Source organism: Ammospiza caudacuta, chromosome 19 (genome assembly GCF_027887145.1).
Source record: "Ammospiza caudacuta isolate bAmmCau1 chromosome 19, bAmmCau1.pri, whole genome shotgun sequence".
NCBI classification, from domain to species: Eukaryota; Metazoa; Chordata; class Aves; order Passeriformes; family Passerellidae; genus Ammospiza; species Ammospiza caudacuta.
The window spans coordinates 1,694,924-1,712,677 of NC_080611.1; the positions used below are offsets into that span (position 1 = coordinate 1,694,924).

Below are 17,754 nucleotides of genomic sequence, written 5' to 3' on the forward strand. Positions count from 1 at the left end.
GGGTGTGCCGGGAGGGACAGGGGTGTGCCAGGAGGGACAGGGGTGTGCCCGCAGGGACAGGGGTGTGCCCGCAGGGACAGGGGTGTGCCAGGAGGGACAGGGATGTGTCCGCAGGGACAGGGGTGTGCAGGGAAGGACAGGGGTGTGCCAGGAGGGACAGGGGTGTACCAGGAGGGACAGGGGTGTGCCCTCAGGGACAGGGATGTGCCCACAGGGATGTGCCAGATGGGACAGGGATATGATGGGAGGAACAGGGATATTATGGGAGGGATAGGGGAACAGGACCTGCCAAGCTGAGCACAAGCCTGAAAGGTGACAGAGGCACCCAGAGCAGCAGCCTGGGAGGGAATGGCCTCTGTTTCCTGTAGGAATGTGGCTCTGGGAGCAGCCACACCAACACAGGACTCTGGCTCTACAGGTGGTTCTCCCCCTCCTGCAGTGACAGGTTTGGGTGACCCATGGGGACAGCATGGCTCTGCTGAGGTAGAACAGAGCCCTGATCTCCAAACCTGGACCTTCTCCACACTCTGCCCCAGGGGAGCTGCAGTGCCAGAGCTCCTGGCACCTCTGGGTGGCTCACAGGCCCCTGCTCTTTCCCCCACACAGGCACAGAGGCTTTCCAGCCTGTCCCACATTCCAGGGCTGGCCCTGGATCCCCAGCACCGCTGCAGAGCCTGTGGAACCTGCTGGAGGGTTTGTGGCTCACAGCACCAGGGGCTCCAGAGGAGGAGAGGATTCCTGGGCTGAAGGCTCCCTTAGTGAGAGCAGGGGTTTCAGGCAGAAGGAAGAGGATTTGCTCAGGGTTTGATGGACAGCAGAGAGGCACAGGCTGAGAGGATCCCCCTGTGCTGTGCTGTGAGCAGGAAATGCTGTCAGTGACATGTGAGGCAAACCAAGCAATGACACCTTTAAATGCCAGTCCCCAGTGCCTTCCAGAGCTGTCAGTGCAGGTGTGGAGATAAATCATCTCCATTAACTGAAACATCTGAGATCCCCAGCATTAAGGGCTGCAGCATTCTGTTCTGCTGCATTCTAGTTGATGACAGAATTCTCCCAGGTCTCCAATGCCTGCAAGAGAAATCCTTCCCTTGCATCACTTCCCAGGCACTGATCTTTACACAAACAGCACTCGAGAGCTGCTGCTTTTAATCCTAGATGTGATACTGAGTTAGTAATAAGCACTTCTGCTGTGCAAATTTGGAGCCTGTTTGAGGAATCAGGCCAAGCGTGCCAGGCTGGAAACACCCAGGCATTTCAGCAGTGGCTGCACTCCTAGAACAAGGTCTCTGAACAGAGCTTTAAACTGGACACCACAAAGGAACAGCCCCAGCATCGCCGAGTGTCTTTGGGAATGTGGGGTTAAAATCTTGGCTCGAAAGAGCTTCCCAGTGAATGCCAGGAGTTGGAGCTGAATTTTTTCCTTAATCAGGAGCAGACAAATTAAAATAAACACAGAAGACTGAATTTACACAACAAGTCATTCATTAAAGGCAGGGCAGGAGGGGGGAGGGAAAAGAGAGGGAGTGGAAGAGAGAGGGGGTGAAAGCGAGATATCATCCAACAGGAGCAGATCCCCCAAAAGGGAGCAGGTCCTGAAACAGGGAGCAGATCCTGCAAAATAGAACAGATCCTCCAAAAGGGAGCAGATCCTCAAACAGGGAGCAGAGCCTCCAAAAGGAGCAGATCCTGCAAAAGGGAGCAGATCCCAGCCAGGCTGTGCCAGGAACCTCTGGGAAAGGTGGCAGTGACAGCAGGGAAGTGTTGAACAACAGCCAAGCTGTGTTCCCTGCGTCCCAAGGTGATTCTCAGAAGCAGGGAACCCTTCACACCAATCTGAAAGGAACACAAGCCCCTGCTCCCCCTGAACCAGTCAGACCCATTTGTTCAGTGCTGTGGGGCTCTTGGGGGGGATCTGGTAAATGCAGGACAGGAAATACAAAAATGGGCTCTCCTCTAATTGTAAAAGTGCTTTAAAGTTGCCTCAGCTGTAAGGAAAAGGATGTCCTGAGAGGCTGAGGAAGCAGCAGCCCCACAGCTCCTGCTCCAGCTTGTGCAAACCTGGGGAATTCCAGACCAGGGTGGCAGCACCTGGAATCTGAGAATCCCACAATGGTTTGGGCTGGAAATTACCTTAGAGCTCACCCAGGGCCACCCCTGCCATGGCAGGGATACCTTGCAGTGTCCCAGGCTGCTCCCAGCCCTGTCCAGCCTGGCCTGGGACATTCACAGGGGTGTCCAGTCCACAGCCTCTCTGTAGCAGGGCCTCCTCAGCCCTGGAGTGAAATATTTCCTCCTAATTTCTCATCTAAACCTTCCCTGCTCTGCCTGAGCCTGTTCCTGCTTTCCCCACAGGCAGGGAGCACTCAGATGTCCCTTTGATTTCGGCAGGTGGGACAATCACTGCAGGAATTGGGACAATTGCTCCTTTTCAGCTGAAGCAGAGTCGGTGCCCAACAGAGTTCAGGGCCTGCAGCAGCAGCTCCTGGGGAGCTGTGCCCAGAAATTGGGCCAGGAGCACAAAGGGCCTTCAAAGGGCTCTGAACCAGCATCCCTAACCCAGGGTAAGGAAAAGAGACACAGCAAATCCATGGAGTGAGCTGCAGGCAATGCCCACGGTGATGGCACAGCTCCCTGGGGAGCTCCTGAGGAGATGGCACACGAGTGGCACATGAGATGGCACACGAGTGGCACATGGGAGCCTGAGGAGATGGCACACGAGTGGCACATGGGAGCCCGAGGAGATGGCACACGAGAGGCACCACGAGAGCCCGGAGCTGGCTGCAGAGGAACCTGCCAGGGTTCTGGGGGAGGCACCTGGACACAGCCCTGAGTGCAGGAGAGCAGAACTAAACCGGGAGCAGGGCAGGGGGAAGATGGTTTCCTGTGATCCCTGTGTCCCCTGTGTACCCCATGTTCCCTGCATTCCTTGTGTCCCCTCTGTCCCCTTTGTTGCCTCTGTTCCCTGCATTCCCTGTGTCCCCTGTGTTCCATGTCCCCTGTGTCTCCTGTGTCCCCTCCATTCCCTGTGTCCCCTCTGTCCCCTGTGTTCCCTCTGTTTCCCAAGTGCCTCCTGGAGCCCTTTCGGGCCCTTCCAGGGGCTCTGAGCTCTCCCTGGGCCTTCTCTCCTCCAGGTGAGCACCCCCAGCTCTCCTCCAAGCTCCCCAGGGTTTGATTTCCACTTTAACCCCATCATTGTCCCTCTGTCCTGCCCAGGCTGTGCTCTGGGTCCCCCGGAGCAAACGGGGACCTTTGGGTGGCTCTGGTGTCCCCAGCAGCCAGGCAGCCCCACCAGGGCTCTGTCTGCTGCCATCCTCTCGTGGATGAAACCCAGAGGCTGTGTAGGAGGTTAAAAATATCTCCATTCATTATTTACTCCTTGCAGCAAGAACCCGCTGCTTTGAAGTGTGATTATAAATACAAACACCATCAGGAACCCTGCCTGCCCACCCTTCCCCTGCAGGAATATTTGCTCTTTGTCCTGCTCTGCTCTCCTGTGAACCCTTCCAGCTCACCTCCTTTAAATACATATCTGAATTTTCTTTGAGTGCAAACCAGCCCTTTCTGGAAATGCATTTCAGGGGTGCATCCCCCTTTGCCTCGGCAGCCTGAGAGCTGCTCAGCTGTGATGGTGGCCAAAATCAGTTCTGCTGTTTACCCCAGTATTTATGGAGCTCACAGAAATGGGGACCAAACCCAATCCTGCTGTTTATCCCAGCATTTCTAGAGCTCACAGAAATGGGGACCAAACCCAATCCTGCTGTTTATCCCAGCATTTATAGAGCTCACAGAAATGGGGACCAAACCCAATCCTGCTGTTTATCCCAGCATTTATAGAGCTCACAGAAATGGGGACCAAACCCAATCCTGCTGTTTATCCCAGCATTTATAGAGCTCACAGAAATGCACGTACAGATAATCCCACGTAGGTGGAAAACAAGGAGCATCATCATCACCCACTGAAGGGTTCTGCTGCTCCTTCTCAAAACACAAACAAAGGAATCTTCAGATCAGCCTGAGGGAATAAACACGCTCTCCTCTATCTGAAGGCAGAGTTCCTTTAAGGTTGACCCGACTTTATTTTCAATAAACATCTTTCCCTCCCCCAGCAGATCTAAACCCTTTCTTTAGAGATAAACTCCCCGTGGGGTGAGGGACTGTGCATTCCAGGTTTGGAGTTTCGTGGGGAGCCAGGGGCCCATAATTCCCAGTGGGAGCAAGGTTTTGGGGATAAAGGGTGATGTTTGCTCACTAAAATGCATCATGGAATGCCCCATCCCTGGCAGGGTGGACACTGGGGCTGGGAGCAGCCTGGGACAAGGGAAGGTGTCCCTGGGACAGGGGAAGGTGTCCCTGGGACAGAGAAGATGTCCCTGCCATGGCAGGGGTGGCACTGGATAAGCTTTGAGGTCCCCTCCAGCTCAAACCATTCTGGGATTGTATTTTTCAGAAAAATTACAACAAAGTGCTGAAAACAATCCCCCAGAGAGGGAGGGAGGGAGGGACAGTCCCAGGGTGGGGCTGCAGGCCCAGCTCCCCTCCAGGGAGAGAAATTCCACTTTGGGAGGGCAGTGTCCATCCCCAGACCCCGCTGAGCCCAGGGCAGCTCTGCTCTGCAGGCACCACAGGGGGATTTTCCATTCCCAGTACCTGCTGCATTTCCAAGGAAAAGTCCAGAGATGCCTTGAGGAATCACCCTGCTCTGCAGGGGGGAAACAAAACCAGCCCTTGGCCCAGGGTTAGCCATTCCAGGGACTAAATTGTGTGGAAACAGGGATGGAAACATGTTTGTTTTGATAAATGCTGTGGGTTTGACTGCAAGAAAACATCTGCAAAACCCCTCCTGTGGCACTGAAGGCTCTGCTCCAGCTGGAAATTTCTGCCGTGGGACATTAAACGTGGTTTCACAAGGAGCTGGTGGCAGTGCAGCGACAGGGAATTGTTGGTGTGAGCAGCAGGTGGGTGGGACGGGAGGGGAATCACTGCACGGGGCTGGGAGAGGAAAATGGGAAGGATGCAAATGGATCTGACAGTGGTGGGGGATAAAAACACACCAGGACCTTCTCCCCAGCTGCAAGGACAGGAGGGCCTGTGGATTTCCCATTTCAAGGCTCTGGAAGCTGCATTTGGTGAGATTGAGTGAAGAGGGCAGGGAGGAAGGAAGGAGAGGAGAAGGAGGGAAAGGTGAGCGCTTGTGTCCTCCACAATCCTGGCTTTGAACAGAAATGTCTGCTGTGGGCAGCAGGGGAAGGAGGAGGCTGGAGGCACCGCCTGTCACTCCCATCCCATGCATCTCCTCTTCTCCCCCTTCACCCCAATCATCAGTGGGCATTCCTCTCCCAAGACAGCCCCGTGGGAGTCAGTGCTGGGGTGAGACAGGGATGGTTGGGACACTTTGGAGTGTTCTGGAGTCAGTTCTGGGGTGAGACAGGGGTGCTTGGGACACTTTGGGCCGTTTCTGTCACAGTGTAACTGCCCAGGGAGCACACACAGCCCCTCGGCGCTGCCCCCATCGTGTGCCAGTGTGGGAACTGCTGAGCCCGGCCCTCCGGAGGAGCAGGGCATCCACACCCCCCAGATCTGCAGGGAAATCAGCTCCGAGCATCACAAACTGTGCTTTTTGTAGCCATTTGCGGAATTGCTGAGCCCGTCCCTCCAGAGGAGCGGGGCATCCACAGCCCCCAGATATCCCCAGCTTCACAAACTGTGCTTTTTGTAGCCATTTGTGGTATTGCTGAGCGAGGCCCTCTGGAGGAGCAGGGCATCCACAGCCCCCAGATCTTCCCAGCTTCACAAAATGTGCTTTTTGTAGCCATTTGTGGTACAAGGCAGTGTCCAATAGTCCCTCACCTCGGGGGGAGCAGGGGATGACCCAGACCTGCAGGGAGGGATTGTCCCTCCGTTAATTCCCCGTTATTCAGAGCCACCCTGGGCTGCTCTATTTGTGCCAAGGCTGGCAGGAGCCCAGAATGCAGCTCAGGGAGCAGAGGTGAGCCAGGCAGATCTCTGCGCTGCTCTGAGACACCTCTGTGGGGACAAGGAGCAGAAACGCCCCAAAGGGATGAGCTAATGGATATTCCAGCTCCTTCCAGAGCACATGGGGGCTGAAGTTTCCTTTTTACTGAAGATTTCAGTAAAGACGCAAAGTCAAGGGAAATGGGCAGGGGGTGGCAGGGCTGGGGGGCTCTGGGGCCATGGGGTGAGGGATTGGGGCGCTGTGGGGCCATGGGGTGAGGGGCTGGGGTGCTGTGGGGCCATGGGGTGAGGGATTGGGGCGCTGTGGGGCCATGGGGTGAGGGGTTGAGGTGCTGACCCTCTTCAGGGAGGTGAGAGCAGGTCCCAGATCTCTTTATTCCCCATCATACGTCCCCTCTGCCTCCCAGCCCTGCTGCTCCCCCACCGTGTCTTTGTGCTGGAATTTGTTTGAATTCTCCAAGAGTTTGGAACTTTATTCAGCAATGGAATAAGGGGCAGGAAGGAAGGAGCCCTTTCAGGGTCCCTTTCAGCACAGCAAAGGCTCGGCAGAGCTCGGGCACCCCCCAAACCCCAGGCAGGGCTTTGCCACCCCCGGCAGCACTTCCAGCCAGGGACAGGAGGAGTCTCTGCCAGGGCTGGTGGGTCCTGGGCAGTCCTGGGTACCTACGGAGGCTGCAGAACCCCCTGGGTGCCTGAGGGGCTGTGCTGGGCTGGGGGCTGGGAGGGAAGCGGATCTGAGAACGTTTCTGGTGAGCTCTGGAGCTCGGTGTTGGAGCTTGGCCTCAGAACCCCCACAAGATCTGCCCATGCTGTCCCTGTTTGCTGAGCCCCACGCTGCAGACAGGCCAGGGAGGTGTGAGAATCCAGCCTGGCTGCCCTCCCCTCCAGCGCCCCAAACTGGGCCAGACTGGGTGGAGTGAGCTGGGGCTAAACTGCAGGAGGGGACCTCGAATGTCCCCAGGGGCAGCACCCGCAGTTCTGGCCCTGGCACTGCCTCGGCCTCTCCCACAGAACCACGAGGGCTGATCTGGTCTGATCTGATCCGATCTGATCCAGTCTGATCCGTTCTGCTCTGCTCTGCTCCGTTCTGGTTGATCCATTCTCTCTGCTCTGCTCCATTCTGCTCTGCTCTGATCCAGTCTGCTCTGCTCTGCTCCGTTCTGCTCTGCTCTGCTCTGCTCCGTTCTGCTCTGCTCTGCTCCGTTCTGGCCGTGGAGGGGCCCAGGGGACCGGAACAGCCGCCCAGGTGGCCCCAGCCCGGCCGGGGGTGCCAGCGCAGGGAGGGTCCCGGTGCCCGGTGCCCGTGCCCGCGGGTGGCACTCGGGGTGTCCCCAGGGCCCCTAGGCGCTCTGGAAGCCCCACACCTCCAGGAGCTGCACCTGGAAGTTCTCCCGGCAGAGCGGGGGGTTGTCGAAGGTCTCGCAGCGCTCCGTGTGTCCCCGCAGCAGGCTGGCGTCCAGGGACAGCGCTTGGCCTCCCCCTCCGCCTGCAAGGGCAGCGCGGGCTGGGCTGGCCTGGGCCGGGCTGGGGCCGCCCTCGGAGCGAGGGAAGGGCCGGGCAGGGCCGCTCCGGGCCCGGGCAGCGAACCCCGGCAGGGTTTGGGATGTGGGAACCCCCTGGGGCTCCCGGGCTGGGGAAGGGGAGCTGCCCTCACAGCGAACCCCGGCAGGGTTCGGGCTCTGGGGTCCCCCTGGGGCTCTGGGAGGAGTTCCCGGGCTGGGGAAGGGGAGCTGCCCTCGCCTGCCCGGACTTTAACCCAATACCCCCAGCTGGAGCTCCGGGGAGCTGATAGGGATCCCCCCCTTATTGATAAGGATCCCCTCTTATCCATAGGAATCCCCCCTCACTGACAGGGATCCCCCCTTACTGATAGGGATCCCCCCCTCACTGATACGGATCTCCCCCTTATCGATAGGGATCCCCCCCTCACTGATAGGGATCCCCCCACTCTGATAGGAATCCCTCCTTACCGATAGGGATCGCCCGTTATTGATAGGCACCTCCCGTTATCAATAGGGATCTTCCCTTATTGATATCGATCCCCCCTCACTGATAGGGATCCCTCCTTATCAATATCGATTTCCCCTTACTGATAACGATCCCCCCCCTTTATTGATATCAATTCCTCCCTTACCAATATCAATTTCCCCTTACCGATATTGATCCCCCATACAGACATCATCCCCCCTTACCGATAACGATGCCGTCCCGGGAGCCGGACATGAACATGGAGGCCGTTTTGGAGGGCAGCAGGAAGTGCCTGGTGGCCAGGAACGGGGACAGGCGGCCTCTGCCCTGCGCCGAGGGCACGGCCAGGTGCTGGGGGCTGGAGCTGTCCCGGGAGGAGCCGAGCAGGGACTCGGGAGCGGGGGAAGGCGAGCGCTGCCGGGAGCGCGGCACGGCCTTGGCCAGCTCTGGCCTCTGGATGAGCACCCACTCGTACCTCTCTGCCTCGGGGCGCACCTGGGCACGGGACACACCCGGTGACCTGGGGGAAGGTGCTGCTGCTGCTCCGGGTGGGGCCTGGGGCAGGGAAGGGACGGCGTGTCCTGGCAGGACAGCAATGAGGGGACAGGGCCGGACACAAACCGTGACTTACAGTGAACACAAAGCACTCCCCTGTCCCAAAAAAGCCCGAGGTGGCTCCGCTCTTCTTCCTTTCGGCCCAGTCGGAGGAGAGAAAGGCCCCACACACCTGGGAGAGAGCACGGGGAGCTCAGGGATGGATCAGTCTCACTGGTGGCCTCTCACCCTCCCCTCCTGGTTCCCCAGCACCCCGGCTCAGGTGTGTCCTGGTGGCAGAGGGGCACTTTGTGCTGCCCTGGGAGCTGGGACAGACCCAACCCAGGGCATGACAGGGAGCTCACAGCCCATGGGTGCTCCCAGCATGCCAGGGGGGTCACCCAGCCAGGGCAGGACAGGGAGCTCACAGCCCTCACAGCCCATGGGTGCTCCCAGCATGCCAGGGGGGTCACCCAGCCCATCCCCTTCCCCAGCCCTGCCTGGCAGCGCTCACCTCCCCCTCGGTGGTTTTGATGAGCAGCACCGTGGGTTCGTAGCCTTCACAGCACGTGTAGAACCTGCAGGGATTGACAAGGCTGGGCTGAAGGAGCTGGAGCCCCAGCAGGGTGTGCTGGCTGTCCCTGGGCACGGTGTGCTGGCTGTCCCTGGACACTCACAGCATGCTGGCACAGGGTGGCACAGGGGACATCCCTGCCTGGCCAGCCACAGGGCTCCCTGTGCCCCGGGCGGTGCCCAGGTGTCGGTGCCCATCTGGGCCAGCCTCTGCCCTCTGCCCTCAGCCACCCTCGGGACCCCGAATCCAGCCCAGGAGGGTCCCCAGCAGCCCCAGAGGTGCCCAGGCCCCTTGTGCTGCTCCTCCCCCCAGCACCAAGCCCTGCCCAGGTTCCCCCGTGCCCGCCCGGCCCCGGGGCAGGTGAGGCTTCACCTCTGCAGGCTGCAGCCGTCCTGGGAGGTGGAGAAGAGCAGCAGCGGGGGGAAGAGCGAGAAGCGCTCGGGCAGCCAGGACCAGACGAGGCGCATCTCCTGTGCCGTGACCGTGCTGGAGCTGAACTTCTGCATGTCCACGGCCAGGTGGAAGGACGGCCTGGGGGGAGGGACATCAGGGGGCTGGGGGCCTCTGCTTGATGGGGCACAGCCCCTGCAGCAGGTTCTGCCCTGACCTGAGCACCGTGAGCTCCCTGCCAGCACCCCCAGCTGGGCTATGTCCCCTGACAGGGTCACTGTCTCTGGCTGTGCCGTGTCCCCTGACAGGGTCCCCAGCTCTGCTGTGCTGTGTCCCCTGACAGGGTCACTGTCTCTGGCTGTGCCATGTCCCCTCACAGGGTCCCAGGCCTGGCTGTGCTGTGTCCCCTGACAGGGTCCCTGGCTCTGGCTGTGCCGTGTTCCCTGACAGGGTCCCCAGCTCTGGCTGTGCTGTGTCCCCTCACAGGGTCCCCAGCTCTGGCTGTGCCATGTCCCCTGACAGGGTCCCTGACTCTGGCTGTGCCGTGTCCCCTGACAGGGTCCCTGACTCTGGCTGTGCTGTGTCCCCTGATAGGGTCACTGGCTCTGGCTGTGCTGTGTCCCCTCACAGGGTCCCTGACTCTGGCTGTGCCGTGTCCCCTGACAGGGTCACTGGCTCTGGCTGTGCTGTGTCCCCTGACAGGGTCCGTGACTCTGCCTGGGCCGTGTCCCCTCACAGGGTCCCCAGACCTGGCTGTGCCGTGTCCCCTGACAGGGTCCCTGGCTCTGGCTGTGCCGTGTCCCCTGACAGGGTCCCCAGCTCTGGCTGTGCTGTGTCCCCGACAGGGTCCCTGGCTCTGGCTGTGCCATGTCCCCTCACAGGGTCACTGGCTCTGGCTGTGCTGTGTCCCCTGACAGGGTCCGTGACTCTGCCTGGGCCGTGTCCCCTCACAAGGTCCCCAGCTCTGGCTGTGCCATGTCCCCTCACAGGGTCCCAGGCCTGGCTGTGCCGTGTCCCCTGACAGGGTCCCTGGCTCTGGCTGTGCTGTGTCCCCTGACAGGGTCCCTGGCTCTGGCTGTGCCGTGTCCCCTGACACGGTCCCTGGCTCTGGCTGTGCTGTGTCCCCTCACAGGGTCCCTGACTCTGGCTGTGCTGTGTCCCCTGACAGGGTCCCCAGCTCTGGCTGGGCCATGTCCCCTGACAGGGTCCCCCAGAGGCTGTGAGGGCCCAGCACAGCCACAGCTGTGGGAGTTTCCTGCAGCTTCCCCAGAGCTCTCCACAGGAGCTCCCATTTTGCCGGCTCAGCCCCAGAGCTGGGAGCGCAGAGCTCTCCTCACCTCCTCTGCACCACGGTGATGCCCCTCTCCACCAAGGCCTTCCTGTTGGCCATGTGCAGCAGCCAGATCTCCTTGCGGGAGAAGAGGCGGATGCCGAAGGCTCTCTCCAGGAGTTTGTCCACGCTGACGTGCTGGGCGATGTTCCTGACGAAGGCCTGCAGCTCGGCCTTGACGTCGGAGCCCTGCGGCCCGGCCGGGGCCGCCGAGAGCCGGAACTGCTTGAGCAGGGCCAGGCCGATGCGGTACAGCACCTTCTGGCCCTCCAGCAGGAACACGTCCAGCACGCGCACGGCGTAGGCCAAGGGCAGCCCGGGGAAGAGCCACGACAGCCACTCCGAGTAGACCTCGAGCACGTTGTCGGCGGCGCCGGCGATGAGCTTGTGGGCCGCGGGGCAGTGCTTGCTGGCCAGGTCCCCGAAGGTCATGCAGGAGGCCTGGTGCGCCAGGAAGGACTGGTCGATGTAGGCGGCGTGGGGAGCGTTGCTGGCGATGAGGCGCGAGAGGCTCTCGAAGCACCGGGCCTCGTCCTCGCTGTAGTGCAGCAGCAGCGCCGCCAGCGCCGGCAGCAGCGGGCTGTGCGTGATGTCGGGGAACAGGGCGCCCACGCAGATGAGGATCTTCCTCAGGGCCGTGACCCCGCGCGGGCTGAGGCAGTAGGTGGGCACGGGGCAGCCCTCCAGGAACTCGGGCAGGGGGTGCGAGCTCACGCTGCGCTGCCCGAAGAGCCGGCCGGCCACGTCCCGGTACACGAGCGCGTCGGGGGTGACCAGGCGGCAGGAGACGCGCTGGATGAGCCGGGGGTAGAGCCGGGCCCGGCCCGCGTGGCTCCCGGCCCAGCAGCCTTCCCTCGCCAGCCGCTTCAGCTCCTTCGGGGGTCTGCCCAGCACGTCCCGCGGGATCCGCGCCGGGCCCTGCGCCTCCGGCATCTGGGCCCAGTCCACGAAGGGCCCGCAGCCCCGGCCCGGGGAGGTGTCGATGTCCCACGTGTCGGCCTCGGACGTGACCACGATGGTGACCGGGGATGAGCCCAGCGCCTCTGCAGGACACAGAGCTTTTATTGATCGTCTCTCCCCGCCCCAGCAGCGGCGTGCCGCCCCGGCTCAGGGCGCTCTGAAGCCTCACAGCCGCGTCCTGCATTTCTTTGCTCTGCCCCGCCAAGGGAAGCGCTTCAGGCTTTGCCCTCTCCCGCTCCCATCAGCTCCAGGCCCCGGAGAAGCTGGGGCCAGGTCCCAGCTGGGTGTCAGGGCTGCTTCTCACACCGCGAGGGGCTTTTCCCCCTCCCAAAGCTCCCGGCCCCGATCAGGGCTCGGGCAGCCGCCGGCGCTGGGCAGAGCGGGCTCCGAGCTCCGCCCGGACACACGGGAGCGGCATTTCCCCGGGGCTGGACAGACGGGAGCGGCATTTCCCCGGGGCTGGACAGACGGGAGCGGCATTTCCCCGGGGCTGGACAGACGGGAGCGGCATTTACCCGGGGCTGGACAGACGGGAGCGGCATTTCCCCGGGGCTCCGGAGAGCTGAGCCGAGCCCTGCAGGGGCTGGGGGCTGTCCCCGCGTCGGTGAGCTCTGCTGGGCGCTCATCAACGGCCGAGACACCGCAATTAGCGCACTCATTAACTCTCGGGTGTTTGTACCGTGCCAATGCTCGGCTGCTGGGGATCAGGGATGGATTCGCACCGAGACAAGGGGACACGGGGACAGCCCGTGGTGGCACATCGGGACGGTCCCGGGCCGGGTCCGGCTCTGGCTCTCGCTCTCCAGCTCAGTTTGGCGCCTGCCCAAGGCCAGCGGGAGCAGCGGGTCGGGCTCAGCCTGGTTCAGGGCAGGAGCTGCTGGATCCGGAGCCGCTCGGGCCAGCTCCAGTCCCGGACACAGCCTGACCCCGGCACATCACGGGGGCTCCTGGCCATAGAAACCAGGCTGAGGCATCACCGGGGGGCGATCAGGGGCTGTTTGCACCCCAAATTCCTCTCTTCAGGGCGCTGCCCTGCCCGGGTCCCGAGGAGCATCAGCCCGAGCCCACCCGACCGCCGGTGCCCCGGGTGCTGAACGGAGTCTGCGGCTGTGCCCGGCCCGGGACGAGCCGGAGGCTGGAGGCAGGACCCGGCCGTGCCCCAGCCCCTGCGGCTGTGCCCGGCCGTGCCCCAGCCCCTGCGCTCCCGCTCGGTCCCGCACTCACCCGGCCCCGTGCCCGGCTCCTCGCCCGTGCCCGGCTCGGCCATGGGGCAGGCGGCGGCCGCGCCCCCGGGGCAGCGGGGCACGCTGAGCCCCAGCTGCAGCATCTGCCAGCTCGGCCAACCCTGCCGGGTCCGCTCTGCCGCGCACCTGCCGCGCTTTTAAGGTGCGGGCCGGCCCCGGCCCCGCGGTTTGTTTGGGGTAAACACAGCGAGGGGTGGAGCGGCTCCGCGCCCGCATCGCCCCTTCCTGCCCCCATTCCGCGCCGGGCCCGGCCGGGGGCTGCAAACACCCCGCGGGCCGAGATAGCATCGAACAGCAACACGGGCAGCAAATGAACCCTTTATTTTCCCCAGGATACCCTTCGCGCTCCGCTCGGGCTGCGGCTGCTGCGGCCCGGCCGCGGGGCTCCGGCGTTCCCGAGGTGCCCCCGGGAAATGCTCGGTACCGATCGGTGCCAGCCCCAGAAGGCGCTGCAGAGCTGCACAATGAGCGGGAAATGCTCGGTACCGATCGGTGCCAGCCCCAGAAGGCGCTGCAGAGCTGCACAATGAGCGCTGTGCTCACCGACAGAGGAGCTGGGCTGGAGGAAAAGCGGCCTCCAGCAGCTGGGAGAGGCTCCCGGGACACCGCCCCGGCCCCACAGCGCTGCTCTCAGCTCGGGCTGCACTTAGCGGGCACTTTTATAGGCATCCCAGCCTTTTAAAGGATCTTTATTTGCCTTTAAAATCAGATTGTTTCTGCTGTGACAACAGAAGCTGTAGGTTGTTCCTGACCAGGTCCGGCTGCACCTGCAGCACCTCCCCGAGCATCTCCTGGCCCCGCGGCCCCTCCCGAACACAGCTCCCTGCTCCTCTCCTTCCCCTCACCTTCCCCGTGCTGTGCCGAATCCCTCGGGAGCAGCTCGGCTGTCCCGTCACCCCTCCCTGCCTCTGCCCCTGACGAGCGGGGAACCCCGGGAGGGTCAGCAAAGGTCCCCGGGCTGTGCAGGGTGCAGTGGTACGAAGGGATCTTCGAGTGGAGTTATCCTTATCTCCCTCTCCCGATCCTCCCCAGAGCCTGTCCAGGCTCCTGACGGGCGGTTCTGCTCCACAGGCTGCTCCCAAAGGGGCAGTGCCGGCCCCAGCCCCGCTCCCGGGGATCCCCACTCTGCACCCCGCGCTCTGCCCGGTGCCCAGGGGCCGCTGGTTCCCTCTGCAGCCCCAGTCCAGCTCCCGGGGGTCCCCGCTCTGTCCCCAGGGCCCAGGGGCCGCTGGTTCCCTCTGCAGCCCCAGCCCTGCCCAGCTCCGGCAGCAGCGCCTCCTTCCCGCTGCCTGCCCTGGACCCTTGGGCCGCCTTATCCTCATTTCATCCTCATTTGCCTTTCCCGGGACAGCGGCCGCCCCTCCTGCCAGCCCCCTGCAGCTCTCACACCTCCGGCAGCCGCTCCGGAGATGGAGATGGAAGTCAATTAGGGACAGGGCGAGAGGAAATGTCGCTTCATGCGTTTTTAATGGCGAAATATGAAATATGTAGAGGACCGCGGGGCTCGGGCTGAGCAGCGCAGCCCAAGGCCATGAATGTTTGATGGCCGCGGCTGCGGGAGCATCTCTGGCTGTGCGGGGACCGGGCCAGGGCACAGAGCTCACCCCGTTATCAGCATCGTTATCACTGTTGTCATTGTACCCCGGGCAGGGAGGGGTTCAGCGGAGTTTGGGGCTGGGGTTTTGGATGGGAGGTCTCAGAAACCCCAAATAAGTGGGGTTTGAGCAGCATTTTCTCTGCCTTTGGAGAGTGTGGAGGTGCAGATTAAATTCCTGCTTTCCGCATGGTGAAGTGTCAGAATTGCACAGAGACCTCAACAAGAGCAGAGCAATAAAAGATTGCTGCTCGATGTATCTATTTATAGAGGGCAAAGTCCTCTCCTGCCATCAGTGCCACCCCTGAGGAGCCCAAAGCCCAGGGAAACGTGGGGCTGGTGCTGTTTGGAGCCTTTGTGGGGCTGGAACTCTCCGGGCTTGTGTTTTATGGAAACATTGCAGGGGTGGCTGACTTCTCCATAAAATCATTTGTCCCGTGCCCTGTGTTTTCCAGCTTCCTTTAATCCATTAACAGGTAAAGGGGAATATTTGGCAGCGTTTGATTCTACTCTAAACAAGGTTCCCACAAGGAGAGAGGTGTTTCCATAACAGAAATGCCTGTTGAGAAACCCACGGCTGAGCAGTCGTGTGCCCTGTGCCTGCTGAGGGCTGAAATGCAGGGAAATGTCTGTGTACAGAACTGGCCTTTCAGGGAGAATGTAAACAGGGTTTATTTCTGTAGTATTTTGCAATTAGCATGGCTGAAAAATTTCTTGCCTGTTACTGAGCCAAAAATAGAGCACAAAATCTAAAATAGAACAAAAAAACCTGTAGGGTAGGATTAGAATCCAGTACTTGCCATCTGTGAACTCTGCTCCATTGAGCTGGTCTCAAAGCTTCCACTGGATTCTTTTTTTTCCCTGAAATGGAAATGAACCCTTTTGTCCTGCCCTGCAGCAGGAGGCAGCAGTGGGGTTTGTGCTCAGTGACTTTCCGGGCTGTGTCCCCTTTGTGCTGCTCTGGGGCAGTTCAAGGCAGTGTTCTCCACGTTTTTGGGATTGGTGGGAGCCACACAGGCTCTGTGCCCATAACACACAAACCACGATGGGCACGGACTTGGAATAATTCCCTTTTTCCTTCCACGTGTTTAAAGCACCCAGTGAGTCAATTCCTGGAGAAGAGAGAGGATGAAAGGGATAATAAAACCCCAGCCTTGTTCCTCAGCTGGTAGCCAGCTATGGACAGCAAAGTGACTCTGCCATTTCCTCCTGTGGGGTGAATTCCCACCTGGAATTCCCTGGTCTTCAGGGGTACAGGCAGAGACACCTCAGGGCCTGGATCTTGTGCCAGGAAATCCAACTTTGCTCTCTTGCCTGAGCATGGGCTGGGACTGGGTCTGTAGGGAAGGGCCTGGGGAGAGCTTGGAAGGAATTTGGAGGGATCTTGGGGGGATCTCAGAAGAACCTTGGCAGGATCTCAGAAGGATCCTGGAAGGATCTGGGAAGGATCTCAGAAGAATCTTGGCAGGATCTTGGAAGGATCCTGGCAGGTGCTGGCAGGAGCTGGTGCCAGGCACGGAGCCCCAGGCTCTGCAGGGCTCAGCTGCCATTCCCAGCTCGGGGTCCCTCTGCAATCCTGGCGGATCCTGGCCCAGCTTTGGGCTCCTGGGGGTGGCAGAGCCCCCCTGGAATGTGCCTGGGGCTGACACTCAGCTCTGCCCTGCATTAGAACAATCAGCACCTGGGGTTTGATGGGGCTGAGCGCTGACACTTGCCTGGCTGGTGCTGCTTTTCCACATCTAATCCAGGCCTGATGTGACAGCCCACGGTGCCCAGGCCCTGCTCTTGCCAGCAGCCCTTCCTTTCATTAACCTTCCTGCACCACTGATCACATGTTTGCTGGCCAGGCCTGGGGCTGGAGCTTTGCCCTGGAATTAAGCTACTTTACTGTGCTCAGCACTCAGGGAGCTCCACATCCTGTGAAAGCTGCTCTGAAGCTGTTTCTGGGCTGCAGGGCTGGGCTTTAATGCTCCTGGGGCTGATCCCAAGTGACAACTGCTGCAGGACTCTCCCTGCCTGGGGACAGCATTCCTGCCCCTCCAGCCCAATTAAGGAGCCCATGGGATGCCCAGGGCAGGGTTGGGCTGTTTGTGTGCCCCCCTCGAGCAGGGCCAGCTCCATTTCCTTTAGTGGGGATTTAATGACAATTTCAGTGGCTTCTGCCCCTGTTTCTCCTTGGGAGGGTCTGTGCAGGCTGTTGGAGCAGGGGCTGCAGTGGGGCAGAATCCCCAGGGTGTCACTGCATTCCCAAGGCAGGGTGGGGAGAGCAGCCAGCAATGGGGACTCTCTGGGTGCCACTCACATTTGTAGGGAATCTTGCACAGAAACAGGGAGAGGGGTGGAAAGAAGAGCCTGGTGTTTGACAGAAGGGCTATTCACCTGGAAATCTGAGTGTGGGCTGTGTTTTGAGGGGGTCAAGAGGAAATTCAGACTTGAAATGAAATTAAATGAAATATGAAATTAAATGTGCCCAGGAGCAGCAGGCAGGCTCTGCTTTGGTGCTCGGGGTGGTTAAGGGAGATGTTGTGATTTAAAACAAGTGCGGTTCAGTCACTTTTAGCCAAAAAGGGGCTTTTTTCCTATTTTTCTTTCAGACAAGCCGGAGCGCAGTGCCCGCGGTGCCGCGGCCGGGCAGAGGAGCTGCGGGCTCTGCTCGGGTGATTTTCCAGCAGCGCTGCTCCATCGCACGGCCAGGAGATGTCCCCAGCTGCCCGGGATTGCTGCGGGAGCCCCGGGATTGCTGCGGGAGCCCCGGCCGGGCCGGGCTCGGAGCCCTTCCGTGCCAGCGGGACCCGGAGCCCCTGTGTCCCCGGTGTCCCCCCAGTGACGCCCCAGTGCCCCCCTGTCCCCCCTGGGCAGGGCAGTGCTCGGCCCTCCCTGGGCTCCAGCTGGGCTTTGGGAAAGGGGCTGGGGCTCTGGGACAGGGGCAGGGGCTGCCGGGACCCTGAGAGACCCCCAGGGCAGCACAGGGCACAAGGGACAAATCTGGGCAGAGGAAGAAGCAGAAAAGATGAGTGAAGAAGAGAAGGGAATGAAAAAATTCCAGGTCCTGGATACAGTGGTCAGTCCCCCTGATACCAGTGGTCAGTTCCCCTGATTCACAGGAGCTGTCACAATGGGCAGAGGAGTCCCTGGAGCTGTCACAAAGGGTGCAGGTGTCTGTGGAGCTGTCACAGTGCCCGGAGTG

The 17,754-nt window shown here is 61.0% G+C and overlaps 1 protein-coding gene across 1 annotated transcript; it reads right to left on the reverse strand.

Moving 5' to 3' along the window:
• Nucleotides 1–7,313: 7,313 nt before the first annotated feature.
• Nucleotides 7,314–13,056, reverse strand: LOC131566164 (TBC1 domain family member 24-like). Its single transcript, XM_058817377.1, has 7 exons — nucleotides 12,954–13,056; nucleotides 10,777–11,812; nucleotides 9,422–9,580; nucleotides 8,990–9,053; nucleotides 8,573–8,668; nucleotides 8,166–8,436; nucleotides 7,314–7,459 (listed from the first exon to the last, which is right to left on the reverse strand). Exons 1-7 carry the CDS (start codon nucleotides 13,054–13,056, stop codon nucleotides 7,314–7,316), a joined length of 1,875 nt encoding a protein of 624 aa, XP_058673360.1.
• Between the last annotated feature and the right edge of the window lie 4,698 nt (nucleotides 13,057–17,754).